Source organism: Uloborus diversus, chromosome 8, assembly GCF_026930045.1.
Source record: "Uloborus diversus isolate 005 chromosome 8, Udiv.v.3.1, whole genome shotgun sequence".
Taxonomy (NCBI): Eukaryota; Metazoa; Arthropoda; class Arachnida; order Araneae; family Uloboridae; genus Uloborus; species Uloborus diversus.
The window spans coordinates 22,350,196-22,366,342 of record NC_072738.1 but is presented as its reverse complement, the minus strand read 5'-3'; the positions used below and the strand labels follow the sequence as shown (position 1 = coordinate 22,366,342).

At 30.8% G+C, this 16,147-nt stretch overlaps 1 protein-coding gene across 1 annotated transcript in view; it reads right to left on the bottom strand.

Moving 5' to 3' along the window:
- LOC129227962 (uncharacterized) overlaps positions 1–16,147 on the bottom strand; it is a 113,654-nt gene that overhangs the window by 26,674 nt on the left and 70,833 nt on the right. Inside the window, 5 exon segments of the mRNA XM_054862587.1 lie at positions 868–1,052; positions 4,132–4,355; positions 12,693–13,015; positions 15,179–15,337; positions 15,526–15,614. Of these exon segments, the coding sequence (XP_054718562.1) occupies positions 868–1,052; positions 4,132–4,355; positions 12,693–13,015; positions 15,179–15,337; positions 15,526–15,614 (980 nt within the window).

Here is a 16,147-nt window from a genome sequence, read left to right as displayed (position 1 = left end):
AAGTAAAAAAGAAAAAGTCAAAACAGATAAAGAAAACCATTAAAACCATGCATTATTAATAAATGTTTCCATTCTTAAAAAATGCTTATGCAAAACAATGAAAGTTAAATTTTGCTAAAATTATATTCAGTTCTTCAAATTAATTTCAATCTACATCAAAAATTATCAGAAAAATTAAATGTTAAGATGAGACAATAAGAAACAAATGGATGTAAGTGAACTTCTTTAAGTTTTGAGCAAAACTCGCGAAAAGTTCAAATCGTACGAAGGCTTTCATTGAAAATTTTCTGAATCAGGCTGTATAGCAGCACTTTTTTGAGCTACTACTAACATGTCCCCCCCTCCCTAACCGCAAACATATTTCAGTAACAAAAGAGTTTCTCCTACTAGGGAGGACTGGGTCCTCCAAAAGGGTGCTAACCTTGAATTTAAAAAGGGGGGGGGGGAATAATACAACGCACAGGTTTGAGGGCGCATAAAAAATAAAAAAACACACACACACACACAAAGGCGCACAGGTTCGAGGGAGCAAAAAAAAAATAAATAAATAAATAAAATAAAAAAAAAATTGTAGGCACCTAGGTTTGAGGGTACAAAAAGAAAAAAGAAACAAAGGCGCACAGTTTTGAGGGCACAAAAAAAAAAAAGTATATAAATAAAAGAAAGGAAAAAAAAAACAAAGTCGCACAAGTTTGAGGGCACAAAAAAAAAGGAGCACAGAGGGCATTTGAGGGCGCATTTGCCTGTAGGCCAAAGGGCCGACAGGCTAGTCTGTCCCGGTCTCCTACCATTTATTTATGTTAGCTATCTTCAAATTTTTCATTCAAGCACATACATCCTTTTGCTTCTAGGTGCTTCAAATAATACCTTATTATTTTCATCATCAGGGTCAATAGAATTTTGCGCTGGATCAAGAATTATTCCCTGTCCCCAGCCTCTGGTAACACGAGACTGGGCTCCCTCTGTAAGTCTCACAATCACAGGAGAAGGTACCACTTTTATATAAGTCTCCACGGATCTAACAAGCACTAGTGGCGGATTTTGTATGAACACTAAATAAAAATTAGAAAAATTAGGAATTATTTTATTTACATATTTAGTACAAGAAACTACATTTTGAAATCTTATTTCAATTTTTTTTTTCAACTGAACATTTATGTAGGGTTCTTGAGACAATTAATACAGTTAGTTACCATTTAGTTAGTTACCATTTACAGTTGTTACCATTTAGTTCTGCAATGGCAACAAGAGATATTACTGTGATCATGGCCCCCACTTGATTCTTATGGGCCGTGACAGTCGCTGAAACTCATGGCAACAAAGAGAGAGCTACAGGCAATCCTTGTTTTCCATTCTTACATTTAAAATGTCCATTGATTGGTGGATACACATGATTGGGTTAAGCGCCTGTTGCAGTCAAAATGGGCGACATGCCATTGATTGGTGGATACATAGGATTGGATTCAGTGCCTCTTGTGGTCAAAATGAGCGACATATGAAGTATTGCATTTTTCGAGAATTTCAAGAGTAGCATCTGTTTAACACGGAAAAGTCATAAATTGTCAAGGTCCGTAAGATTTAAGTGGGGCCATGCTGTGATCTAAATTGAAATAAATTTATTTTAATTAGCAAATATAAGTACCAAAATGTACTGATACTGACATATATACATTTAGTTATAACATTAAAATAGGTATAAGAGCTTATAAAGTAATTCTTCAGGATACAACTTTAAGAACTCAATCAGCTGATTTCAGCCCATATGAGATAACATGAAAACAGAAAAGATTCACCATCAAGAAGCGCAGAGCTCAATTAAACTGGTGCATATTTCCCAACCTAACAAATATTAAGTGTCTTCTTCTTTTTGACATTGCTTATCTCATTTTAAGTAATCCCAATTCAGCAAATTATTCTACATGCTTATAACTAATGCTACTCAGAGCATCCCAGCATTGCTATATTTTTCTTATTGCAAAAAAGAAAATTTATCTATTTCTTTTCAAATCAAAGTACTAATAAAAAGTACATATCCTCCAAGGTGTATCACTGTTAACTGCCTTAATGAAAGTAGTTTTTTTTAATAAGTTTGAAGATAAGCATTATAATCTTTTGACTCCCATGTGGTACAATGTAAGGAAGTACTTAAAAAGGTTAATCTGTTAACTCTAAATCTATCATTTCTGACAAAACTTTCTCACAATCATATATTACACTGCCAAAGATAATGTACGATTCTTGTAATTTATAGATAAGCTTATAGAGGTTCTTGCATTATGCGCAACCTCTCCTCATCCCACCTCAACAAACTCAGCAATAGCAACCCATGAAAATTATGACAAGCATTTTTAAGACACTTCAATATCATTGTCCACCCTCTGTACACAAGAAAATTTTGAACCTCAAGATATCTGGAACTCGGATAGGCTCTTTTACACATTGTTTGGCTTGATTCATTGAGAATTACATGACTTAAGCAGAGGAGATTGTGACCTCAAAGTTGAAAAATCTTGAAAACTGCCAATACTTTGCTACAGTATAACCTTGTTACATATATAACTCATTTTTCTTCCCATTGCCCTTCCTTTTCTAAGAGAGCAAAAAATAAAGTGCCTAACTACATTTTCTCAACAACCTTTATGATTATCCTGAAATTTTTAGAATCCAAATTGCAAAAAAAAATTTTGAAAAAAAAAAAAAAAAAAAAATAGAACCGACTTCAAAATTTTTCTAAAAAGGGAAAAATAGTTTTATTCTTTAAACACCATCGATAATACTTTCAAACACAATTTTTGAAGTTGACGCAAAAACAAAAAGTAAAATCCAGTGTAACCATGCTTCGTTCATATTTTTTCAGAAAATCATCCAAAGTTAGGAAAGAAACTTTTACATAGGTACTCACATATGCTGTCATCAATACATAATGTATGTGGTAGTGACGAAACTGGGCCTGGTTAAATTTATAGTTGTAGTTGAGTTATATCGTTGTGAATGATTTTATCAATCGTTTTTGCGATGACTTCAAAAATTGTGTTTAAAAGTATTATCAATGGTATTTAAAGAATAAAATTATTTTTCCCTTTTTAGAGCAATTTTGAAGTCGGTTCTATTTTTTTTTTTTTTTTCAAAATTTTTTTATTTCATTCTTTTTAGTGTGAATGCTTCAGAATTAGTAAGAAGTTACCGTTATGAAACTTCACCTTATTTTTTGCATAAAAATGCCCCATACTAAAAAACAAAAACTATGAACATGCCTTAAACTTTAAGCGATTGGCACTAAAAATTTATCTTTGTTCCTCCCTGGAACTCATTTGTGTGTTAATTTAATTATAATCATTTAAATATTACGTTTTCCCTAACTGATTTACATTTCACAGCATACAAGTTACTTGTGATGCAATCCTATATCTCCTTACTTAGCCCAGATCATCTGTTATTGGCATAGATGATAACGATAAAAATACTTCTAATAGTTCAGGCAAACCTAACCTGGTAGCATTGTGAAGGCTAAGCAGATTTTAATCACTGCATTATCTCGCTTCCAGGTTAGGTTTACCTAAAGCCGCTATATAAATATACCCCCAACTCCCCCTCTAAAGCAATGACACTGAAGAAACTTGATGCTTGCTTCAGAAAAGCCTTCATTCAAAATTATCACCACAATTACTATTAATATTATTGTTGTATGGTACCAAATTTTTGAAACAATGGGCTCGATATTTAATCATTTAATAAAGAAATTGCATGAAATTTACTGTTTTTTGACCATAACTTTTTTTCTAAAGAGCAAATATGGTCAAACAAAGTAATGGGACCGAAGTTGAGCCACCCCCTATCCATTAAAAGAAGAATCATCAAAATTGGTTCACTGGGTGAGACGCTGTGAGTGGACCAAAAAAAGAAAAAAAAAACATACATACGGTATGAACTGATAACCGCCTCCTTTTTGAAGTCGGTTAAAAAAAGCTAGAGATCTGGGTTTTCTCTGGAATCCAAACACTAAACACTACTACTTTATTTTATTTTAATAATAGGTAAACCTCTTTAATGAAAAATATTATGAAATATAGTTATTTTTAACATAAAAATTTGCTCCAATAAACAGAAAACTTATTCAATATTTTCTCTTACCTGTCATGTTAACCGTAAACTTGAATTTATAAAGGCCACCTTTTAATAAAAAGGGTTTTAAATAAAGCATGGATTTTCTGTAAGAGTCAACCATGGTCAAGTCTATTTCTTCAATTACTTGACCATTAGTTTCATTCAGTCTGTAACCACTCCAGCTTCTAACAGTTTCACTGGAATCATTACACTTCATTGTGGTATACGAGTAAAGTACAACTGGTATGGACCTATCAAAATAAAATACAACATTTAGAAAGACCTAACAACAATCAAATTATCAATCTTCATAATGAATATCCTTTTTCAAAATAAAAACATCAACAAGAATCAAATCTTAATCAGTGGAACTAAAATTGATCATCTTTTAAAGAACCTTATGCAATAACATAATCTTGCATAAGTAAAATTATCAACTATTTATCTAGAGAACATATGGATAGGATTTAGGAGAGGGTGTTCTTATTATTTTTGCTGACAAAAAAAAAAGAAATCAAACATTAATTCAGTTTTGTTTAACAATGAAAGATTACTAGCTGGAAAATATATATTTTCTTCCTCTGTTAATCGATTGTCACATATGAAAAAATTCCAAGCTTAGATAATTGAATTTTTTTTAAATTGTCTAGTTCCTCCTAATAGCAAAGCAAATGAAAAGCAATATCATGGTTTTAAGATTGGAAAATGTAAAAATTGTCTTGTTCTCTATTAATAGCATTAACACATGACAACCAGTTCTCTCCCTGTAAAAGAGAAACCTTTACTTATTTTTACTTTGTTTTATATCCAAAGGATGTTGAACAACGAAAAAAAAATTGTAAAGTTCAACAACATGCATTAATCTGTCAGTGACAAAGCATAACAAATTACAAGTCTAACTAAGAAAAAGTAATTTAGGGATGAGCAGAATAATCAGTAGGGGGACCAGAGACTCACAAGATTTTAATTAAAACATTTTTGATATATTTGTTTCCCTATATAGATGAATTTTTAGTGTCCTGACTATTTCAACATTTATTCATTGTTACTTTCTTTAAATGCATCCATAGGATGTCTGTGATTATCAAACATAATGCCTAAAACAAGAAAGGAAGTTAATGCACAAAATGGTTCAAAAACGGACAGAAGAGAGAATAAAGGTTTCGGTAACTTTGCCGCCAATTTTTTTTTTCATCCTCTTCATGGATGTTTGGTTACTTTGCTATAAAATGCTACCCCAAGATAATTTTTTACCAGAAACATTGCTCTATTCCATAAAAGTTTATAAAATGGCAAGAATCAAGTCAAAAACAATCAAGTTTTTGGCATAATTTAAATTGCTGTTGTTTATCATTTCAGCAAATGTTTTCTACTTTGCTTTGGGTCAATCCATTAGAGATCACCCAGGCATTGTTGCTCGGCATTTTTGATTTTCCTTTTTTACCAGTTATTTCTCACTACTAAGTGAGTTCAAAAGTGTTGAAAAAATTTTTTTTAGACTCATACTTTTTTTTTATGCACCATTTTAAGTTTGCTTAGTAGTCGTTTTTGAACCAAAAACAAGTTTTACGTAAATGCATCTAACTCGGTTAATTTAACAGCTATCAAGACAAAATAATATCTTACATCATCAGAATGATCAGGCCCGTGTCCAGGATTTCATAAAGGGAGGGGTTTTTGCAGGCCTGTCACTTCAAAATATTTTGTTTTGAAGGGGAGGGGCAAAGCGTTTGATCGATACATTTTATCTGAAAAAACAACAAAATATGTACAAAAATGCTTAAATTCATTATGTTTGCAGGGATGTGCCAGTTGCGACAAACTGCTCCAAAAGACTGCGAAATGAACTTTTCTGCTCCAAAATCGGACAAACTTGCGCCAAAAATGCGATTTTGCATTTAACGATGCAGTTCCTTCAGCATATTTGGCAGTTTTTTCAGATTATCATCAAGTTTAGGCATTTGGAGCTTGTTTTTACGATTTTTTTTATATAGCCCCCGAATTTTTGCGTATTTCAAAATCCGATTGCATCCGCTTTTGAAAAATTCAATCATTTTAATTTATTATGCGATCGTTTCCTTTGAGTTGAAAAATTTTGCATTGACCATTATTTTCAACCATTCTTATCTTTTGTTTTCAGAAGAAGAGGACTTGTAAGTTCGTCTTCTTGCCACGCCCACTCAAAAATGTCAAATCTAGTTGCATCCGAATTGATCTAAGCAAATGCCATGTGTGAAAATTAATATTGTTCACCAGTTTTTAATCTTGGGTTTCTTAAGATTTTAGGAAAATTGATCCCTAATTTTGGTTGGAGACACATAAGATAGCAAAAATCGGGGAATTCTAATGATCCTGCGATGAAAAAGATGAATGATTTAAAGTTTCTGAGACTCAAGCATTACTTTCCATATTCTGAGCCTGCCTCAAAATTTTTATTTTTATTTTTTCACATGTATTTTAAAATTCCTTTTCTTATGACATCATTTCTCAAAAGCATTTTTTTTATTGTAATTTCATTATTAATTTTGTGATTAAATATCAAATAGTTAAAAATTAAAGGTTTTAATGGTTTCCTTTGCTTGATCTTCAGATTTGTTAATCAAGTAGCTCAGTATGTAACATATATAACTATGTGTATAAGGTCAAATGTTAGTAAATAACTTACAGGTACGAAAAAAAAAAAAAAAAGATTAATAAATAGCTCTTTAAAACTCACTTGTAATTTTTTGAGGTAAATTTTTTAAATTTAACTATTCTTTTTTGCTTTTTTTTAGCCTTTTTGAATATGCTTTTGAGTTTTGTGTATATATATCTTGTGTCTTTTACATATATGTATGAACTACATAAAAGCAAACAAAATTTAAAAATAGATACCAAACACCAAAACTTAAATGTGAACAAAAGCAGTGATGTATTAAGCAAAGTAAATATGTGAACTAAGTTTAAATCAGTGTACGAAAAAAGTAGAGCAGGACATGGCTTGTTTTTTGTGAAAAATATTAGACAAAAAAGAAAATAAATAAATATAAAATAAAATAAAAATAAACAAATAAATAAATGTAACTAATATACAATAAATAAATAAATATAAAATAAAATAAAAATAAACAAATAAATAAATATAAAATAAAATAAAAATAAACAAATAAATAAATGTAATTGAGAGAGCTTCAATTAGTAGTTGGAGTGTTGGAGTTACGGTTTTTTGCATCCTTATTCTCCTTTTTTATCATTTTATCATGTCACATGTTTCTCTGCCTGAAATATACATAGTTGATACAAATTGATGCAAAATTTAACTTTTCGCTGCTGCAAGCTGCTCCAAATTTGCAATTTTACTGCTCTAGGCTGCTCCAAATTCACCGTTTTACTTCTCCAAACTCGCCATTTTCCTGTTCCCAATATTGCTCTAAAAGCGAGTTCAGGACGGCATATCCCTGTGTTTGTAAAATCCAGGGAAAGGGGTAGCAATTGACCCCCCTGATCTCCCAAATGACGGGCCTGCTTTTGGCTTCAATTATTTTCATTCTTACCAGGAAACATCACGATCAAGGAAATTCAAAAAAATTCCAAATTGGTGGCATTCGAAAGAGCATTGGAAAACATGTTTATGGCACTGAAACTACGTGCCCTCGTGACCACGTTATCGAAATAGGATGTCTTAAAAATTGCCGAAATTTTTAGTAAAGTCGCCAAATTTAGCGAGTTTTGTTCAGAAATGGAAGGTACGGCGCGAATTCAACATCTGCATCTGACAAGACATTTCACTTCCATATTTGGTCACTGTTCCGGGATATTAACGTGCAACTGTATAGGGGAAAACGCCACAGCCCGAAATATTTGTTTTATTTTATTGTAAAAACAATGGAATTTTTGGTTATTCTTAAGACTGTCTGTTAAAAAACTGATGTTTAAAATTTTTATGCTTCTGTGGGTGAAATATTTCCACTGAAAGAGTTTATTCGATGATGAAACTGTTTTGAAAAAAATATGATAACCGTAGAGAAACGGTAAACACACTTTAAAGTATTTTTTTTTTTTTTTGAAAAGTCGTAAATCTGAAGTCTTCAACAGTATCTAAATACGAAGAAAACAACATTTTTAAAGATTTCAAACCATGTTCTCAAATTAAAAAAAAATGATTTCTGTCAGTTATTTCCACTGTGTTTTTCGTTATGTGTATCGTTTTCAAGTTATGTGTAAACCCTCTAACAAGTCAAATAAAAAAAAAAAAAAACTGTATTGATTTTTATTTTGCTCGTATTTGAATTCCCTTTTAACGTGAAACATAATTGGTAAAAGTGACTTCAGTATTTTTAAAAATGACTAAATAACATGCAATATGATGTGCATTTACGTTATAGCGACTTTCAGTTGCAGTGACAGACTTTTTCGAACTACAGGGGTTGTTGTAATGAACGTCGACTATAAAATTTTTGATAAGAATCTGTTATGAAGTAATTTCCGACATCGTTAGTTTTGCTGTGCAAATTTTTGACATTTACTATCCGTTGTTTTCTTTTTTTTAATTATTATTTTTTTCGATATTAAATTAAACATTTTCGCTAGCAGTGGTCAGACAATAAAACTTCATGAATGATAATAACTTTTGAAAAAATAAATAAGAGCTGGGATACTACAATCCATGATCATGTTCTTTCAACATCAAAAACTATCCATTTTATTTTCAATATATAAGCTTTAATAAGCATGTTTTTTTTACTTATTCATATTAATTCTCGTACATAATTATTAATTACTTACAACACATTTCATTACAAGAGTACAAACTTAAATTAGTTAAGTAAAACACACTTGAAATGCACTTAAATTCTGAAATGCATTATTATCACGATTACAAAGTTAAATCCTACGTTCAATTTCATTATAAAGTTGTAGCTCCTCTGGATAAAGCTCACTAGTTTCCACTTCACAGGCTCCATAGTTACTTTTTAATTTTACCCACACAAGTAAAGGGTTAATTCGAAACATCGTTTACGCGCTTTGCAGATGACCAGAAATGGAAATGAGAGTCTTGCTAGACGCAGGCGATGAAATCACGTGGTATTTTCCATTTCTTGCCAAGTCTTTAAATTTGGCGAATTTTCGTAAGATTTCGACAGACTTTGACCCCCCATATCTCAAAAACAAAAGGACGAGGGCACACAATATTTGGGTCAAATTTTTTTCTAAAGATACTCTTTCGAATGCGACCCTTTTTAACTTTTTTCATGATTACTGAACTCGTGATGTTTCCTGGTTAGTTGCATTGTCAGGAAAACATACTTCAGTGTGCAAATAATTCTTCCCTGTTTAAGGTCACAATGAGGGGCTTAGCAGTTTGGAGGGGAGGGGGGATGGTTCAAATTCACAGAAGATTAGGTTTTAAGTAATATACTACCTATTCTATTAATGTATTTTACACACAGCAGAACCTCGTTTAGCCAGCGCCTGTTTATCCGGATCAAATTTGTAGAAAAAATATATTTACGTAAATAATAATTTAAAATTATGATTTCAAGTTTAAATGCGCCAAATACTCGGTTTCATTTCAATTAAGCATACTACTCCTGCAAAGGACGTGCAATAAAGTATAGTACTAATTTAGCAAACAATATGATATACTCTTTGGATGTCAGCCCAATACTATTGCAGCTGAATAATAACTGATGAAGGAATTGAGAAAAAATGGTATGACATAGTTTTGTTAGAAAGCATTGTTTTTTGGTGCAATAAAAGATACGTCTGCATATTTAAGAATATTATTGATTATTATCAGGACTTTCGTTTATTTGGATTGCCTTTGGTCCTATCTAGTCCGGATAAATGAGGTTGTATTGTACATGTAAGGATCGTTATAAACCCCACCTTCCAGAAGGAAATTTCTGGTTGGGCAAGAAAACCTCAGTATTTATCCATTTTACTGCTTGTTTAGATTCAAACCTATTATCTGTTTACAGTGCAATATATTGCAACAAGTACTGAGAAAATTTCACAAACTCTTTTATGTTTTCAGGTTTTAATATTGTAAGATAATGCTTAGCAAACTAAATAGGAAGAGTTTTGATGCAGATGTAAATTACATTAACAAACGCAATTACTATGCATCTACAGAGCGGCAACAGTTATCGCTTTTTGTGAAACGCCTCAGATCAAAACCCTTTATGAGAAGCAATATTAAACAAAGTATTGACAGCCCATTCAACTGTTCCAAAATATGATTTTAGTTGATTAAGAGAAGACAGTGTCGTAAGTTACCAGGCAACTTCAAAGAGAATGCTTTTTAAAAAAAGTTCTGTACACAAATTTGAACATTAAAGCTAATTTTAAGTCAAATATGCACAATTCTTCATTTATTTTTTTATTATTTCTCCAATGGGAGGGGTTTATCCCCTAAAACCCTCCCCTTGGACACGGCTCTGAGAATGATGCCCTAGATATGGTTTGTTTGCAAAATATTATTTAAATGGTGAGAAAGGGGAAGAAAAAAATTCACAAATTTAATGACTGAGACTCAACTGGTACTAGAGTTACAGTGCATCAAAGTTGGCCAAATATTGGATTACACTTACAAAGTTTAACATTAATTCATAGAAAAACTCTACTTTCCAAACGTTTAACAGCAACAAGAGTTCTTCTCATTTATTAAATTAAATTCATTCAATAGAAATATGTACAAAAAACAAGTGAATGAAATAAGATGGATGAGCATTGTAAAGAATATATATAATAATATAATGGGAAACATTATATTTTTAAAAAATCATATTGTTTACCTTTCTGTGATTCAATAAATTAAATTCAGGCAACAGAAATTTGTGTTAAATAAAAAAAAATAACAAAATAATTATTCAGTCTTGAATATAAGAGATAACTTAATTATTGTGCCAGTTCAGTTGACTTTAACAAATAGTTTATTATTGTCTCCCATTTTAATTTATAGCCTGTGACAAGAGTTTATCTATAGTTGCTATGGTAACAAAATTTCTTTTAATGAGTTAAACCATTTTTTTTTGGGGGGGGGGTTGAGTTACTGTTAATTTAAGTGTTTGGTGTATTTGACATTAAAATTGATCTCAGTTGCTGTAAGTTCTTTTCTGAGTATACAAATGGCAGTGTTGTATATAAAGTTTTATATTCAGCATATTTTTCAACTTTTTATTTCAAAAAGTATTTTTATATTTTTATTGCGAAATGTCACCCAATTAATATAATTAAAGTTATAAGCGAGATAACTTCTTAATGACTAAGAATGTTTTCGTGACAAAAAGCACAAAAAAAAAAGAAAAAGAAAGAAAGAAAAGAAAAGAGAGAGAGAAACTGAGCACCGAAATTTCAACATTTTCAATACTTTGAGAAAGTTATAAATTTAACATATTGACTGATTAAATCAACACGTACTCTACTTTTGTCACACTCAGATCCAGTGATATTGAGTTAAAATGTGCATTATTACCATTAATGACGCTAAATGTTATGTATATGTAAGATGCAATATTTGACCAAGTTTAATGTACTATAACTCTAGTACCAGTAGAGTCTCAGTCATCAAATTGCTATCATATTTTCATATCAGTAAAAAGTGTTATCTGAGTTAGTTTCATTATTTTTCACTTAGTCCCTTTTGAAATATGTCACTTTAAACTTTGCGAAAGTGCAATATTTGGCCAACTTTAATGCCCTATAACTCTAGTACCAGTTGAGTCTCAATCATGAAATTGTTAGCATATTTTCACGTCATGAAAAGGTGTTACCTGTATCAATTTCATAATTTTTCACTCAGTCCCTTTTGCGATATTTTACTTTAAACTTTGCCAAAATACAATTTTTGCCATTTTTGAAAAATTGTACAAAAAAAATGGACAAAGTTCTCAAGCTTAAAATTTCTACAACAAGTAGTCCTATATTATATCTACACAAGAAAATAAAATTAGAGCTCAGACACACCTCCTTTTACTAATTTTGCTGCACTAAAACCTCGTATTTTATCCTATTTTTCGCTTTGTAGTTGTGAATTTTTTTTTCCTCTTTCTCACCATTTAAATAATATTTTGCACACAAACCATATCTAGGGCATCATTCTGATGATGTAAGATTTTATTTTGTCTTGATAGCTGTAAAATTAACCGAGTTAGATGCACTTATGCAAAACTTGCTTTTGGTTCAAAAACTAAGCAAACTTAAAATGGCAAGTAAAAAAAAAGTATGAGCCTTTTTTTTTTCCCAACACTTTTGAACTTACTTAGCAGTGAGAAATAACTAGTAAAAAAATTAGGAAAATCAAAAATGTCAAGCAACAAATTTTATTCTTTTTGAATGATTTTAAATGGATTGACCCCTTTTTGAAATTTTTGGTATATTTTCAAGATTCTTTTCTTGCTTTTTGCTTTCAAACTATTCTGGATTCCTTTATCCTGACAAGAATAAACTACAAACCAGCATTTTATTTTTGATCATCAAAAATGAGACTCTTTAACTTTAATCTGCTTAACTCAGTAGAGAGTTCAAATTAAAGTAACATTGCTCATTTAAGCTATACCAAAAATCAAGTTAAGATGCTGATGAGATAAACTTTTTTTCATAAATACCTATATGACTCTGGAGCTAAGTAATAATTTGGAATCCTATTTCTGATTGAAAGATCAGGAGCTTTACAGGTTTGGTTTGTAATGAAAAATCTAACAGTTGTGTTGACTTCAGAAATGGCATTGAATGCTTTAAAAAAAGCATCCATGTATCCCTTGGATATGTAAGTGTGCCGAATGATGAGCGGATTTTCCAGTTCACCTTCCCACACTACTTCCTCGGCTGTATCATTGCATGTTTCTCCATTGCCAAACGCCCTCAGTACTGTACCATCATCATAATCTACCAAGAGGCAAGTATCTGTACCAACACGTTCAAGATATACCTAAAATAAATGAAATTTTTTAGACAAAACACTGTAGTAAAAAAACAAATAACTATTTGAGAAGCAAATGGTAACCATAATTGGAAGTTCAAGGAAAAAAATCCCATCAGCCAAAAAAAGCTATTTTTGAGAAAAATGCATTTAAATGTTTAACTCACTGGATTTTCCCAGTACTGCATTTTTTCAAAAAAATATTTCAGCTGACTTATGGGTTTTTGTACAAAAGATAGTAGACTATTAAAAATGAATACTTCAGCACATAGGGAACTCGTACGAGGGGGCAAGGGGGGGGGGACTGCCCCCTCACTTTTAAAAGTAAAGGGGTCTTGCCCCTCCACTTTTCTAAGTTCAAAATTAACGATCAAACAAAAATGATAAAAGTGATCAACTCATGGGTTTAAAGAAGGAAGAACTGACTTAATAAGTGTGGATATTTTTATTTTCTCAAGTTATTATTTCATAAAAAGTAACATGGTGCTTAAATGAGACAAAATTAGTTTACTGTGGAAATCCATCCCGATTTTAGAGGTCGCGTTCCTAATTTTTTAGAGATCATTGAATCAGTAATAATGTTAAACTTTAATTCATAAACAAAAGTCAGCAATAGGGACACCGCCCATCTAACCTCACCCCCCGCACATCCTATGACCCCCCTCCCTTTTTTTTGGTGCACCAGCCACCTATGCTTCAGCAACTACAAGATAGCAAAAACTGACTAGTGGGGTCCTTCCCCTGTGCCCTTCAACTATCAAAAACAAGTAGGGTTTTCATGCTTTTACATAATTCTTGCACTGAAGATAGCAATAAATTTACTAACACAAAACAAAATAATTCTAATTACTTTGTAATAAAATACTTATCTTTAAACAAAAAATTTCATTTACATTTCCAAATTTTACTTTGTTATTAAAAAATATCGATCATTTGTCTGGTATGATAACAGAAAAAGTTTAGCTCAAATTAAGCATCTAATCTCTTATGAAAAAAAAAAAAAAACATAATATATTTTATAATTATCACACATTGGTAATTAAAATCATATTATTGATTTGAATGCAAATTAAATGACAATTCCACGCAAAATATTAAAAAATAAATAATTTTAAAAAAAAACAGTAAATCTTAAACAAGATGTATCTAATGGTCTTCAAGCGAAATTTACTGTTCATACTAGCAGAAAATGCACCATTTTAAATGCCTGACTAAATAATTATTACCAATGGTAAATCAAGTTGCAAGGTTGAGTATTGCCAATCATTGCAAGATATGGAATGAAAACCTATGATGAACAAGACTCCTTATTTTATTGCAAGGAATTAGTAAACTAGTTTTAAAAGCATTTAACTCAAAAATGATGTGCCACATGAAAACTGGATCAACATCTCCATTTTTTGTTTTAAATTGCACCAATGAAAAATATTCAAACTATTTCATCAGTTCTTAAAAACTGCTATTTTTAGCAGCACAATATATTCCTGTAAGTTATTATAACAAGTTATATAAGTTATAACTGCAAAGATAATTGTAAAAATAGTACCATATATAAGTTTTTTTTTTTAAATATTTTTTAATTACAACATAATATTAGAAAAATTTTATGATCAAAACTGAAAAGAGAAAGGGTAGATAAGGGTTAATGAAAAATAATAGTTTTAAATTTTCAAAGCTTTAAAATTTTACTATAAATAAAAAATTTCAAAGTTTAAAATTTTTTGTGAAGGATATCATCACACTGATACATATACCTATACATTTTTAAAGTTTTATTTTTTATTTTTTACTTTAAAACATTTTAAATAGTTTCCAGAATCAGAATATTGGGAAAGACATTCTGCTCAATCAATAGAAAGTTTTCGATTGCAAGATTTCTAAAAGTAATAATGAAATGCTATTCTTACTCAAGCATAGGATCACATTAAAAAAAAAAAAAAAAAAAAAAACTTATAACCAGCAGCATGTTTTAAATGCAACACAAATTTAACATTTCACAGAAAAAACTGCCATCTTTTCTCTGTTTTATGTCTCATTTTGCCATTGAAAGAATTTTTTCTTTGTCCCCTGTATCATCCAGTCTGCATTGCTGCATGTATGTACATGAAATGTTTTTAGCAATTATTAGAAGATGTGTGTGAAAAAGTACAAAAAGAAAAAAAAAGACCAAACCTCAAATTCCTTATCCTCTTCTTCTTCTAATGTAGCATTAACATTATCAATAGCAATCAGTCCTTCTACAGGTTCCATCAAATACAGGAACAGGAAAACAGGGTCTGTTGTTTTTTGGACATGATTGTATGCTGACACAGTGAAATTATAATATCCAGGCTAAGGGAGAAAAAGTACTGGATTAAGCAAAAACAATTTTCACATTTTATCATCATCTCTGACTAAAAAGGAAGGTTTAAAAATGTAAATTAAATATTTCAAACAGAATAAATTAAATGATAAATCAAATATTCATTTTTAAAAAAAAAAGAAGTATTTTAATAATATGCAAATTCTGTGACACATACCTCTTGAAACATCATAGTGTAAGTTGCATCAGAGCTATTCATCAAAGTTGTACCATTTGCCATTTGTACAATATACAATTCAACCTCACCTAGTGATAGAAATAGAATACATTCAACAATGGACTATATATAAGGAAATAAGACAATTTTAATGAAAATTACTAATGCACATCACAGGCACATTTCTATGCAATTGAAGAAGCTAACAGCTTATTAAGCTCAATCAACGATTGCTCAATTACTTTACGAAACGTGCAATACAATAAAAGAAAACTTTTCTCCGCAATGCCGCAAAATGGCCATATTTTCCCAGAAACAATTGTTCTCAACAAAGAAACAACATTAAATGAGCTTCCATTTCATAGTCAGCTGGTCAACAACTTTCTGGTCCAGAAATACTGAAAAAAATCATTGGTGACCGATACAATGGTCAAAGGAATAAGCAGACTCATCAACCAAAGAATGTTGTAATTAAGTCAGAAAGTTCAAACAAGATGGAATTTCTGAGTCATAGGAAAATAGGAGAAGACAGGGCAGAATGGAACAATGTGAGGCAGAAAAGAAGCAACCCTTTATTTGCACTAAATGATTTAGCCAATTGGTGAGACATACTGGAACTAAT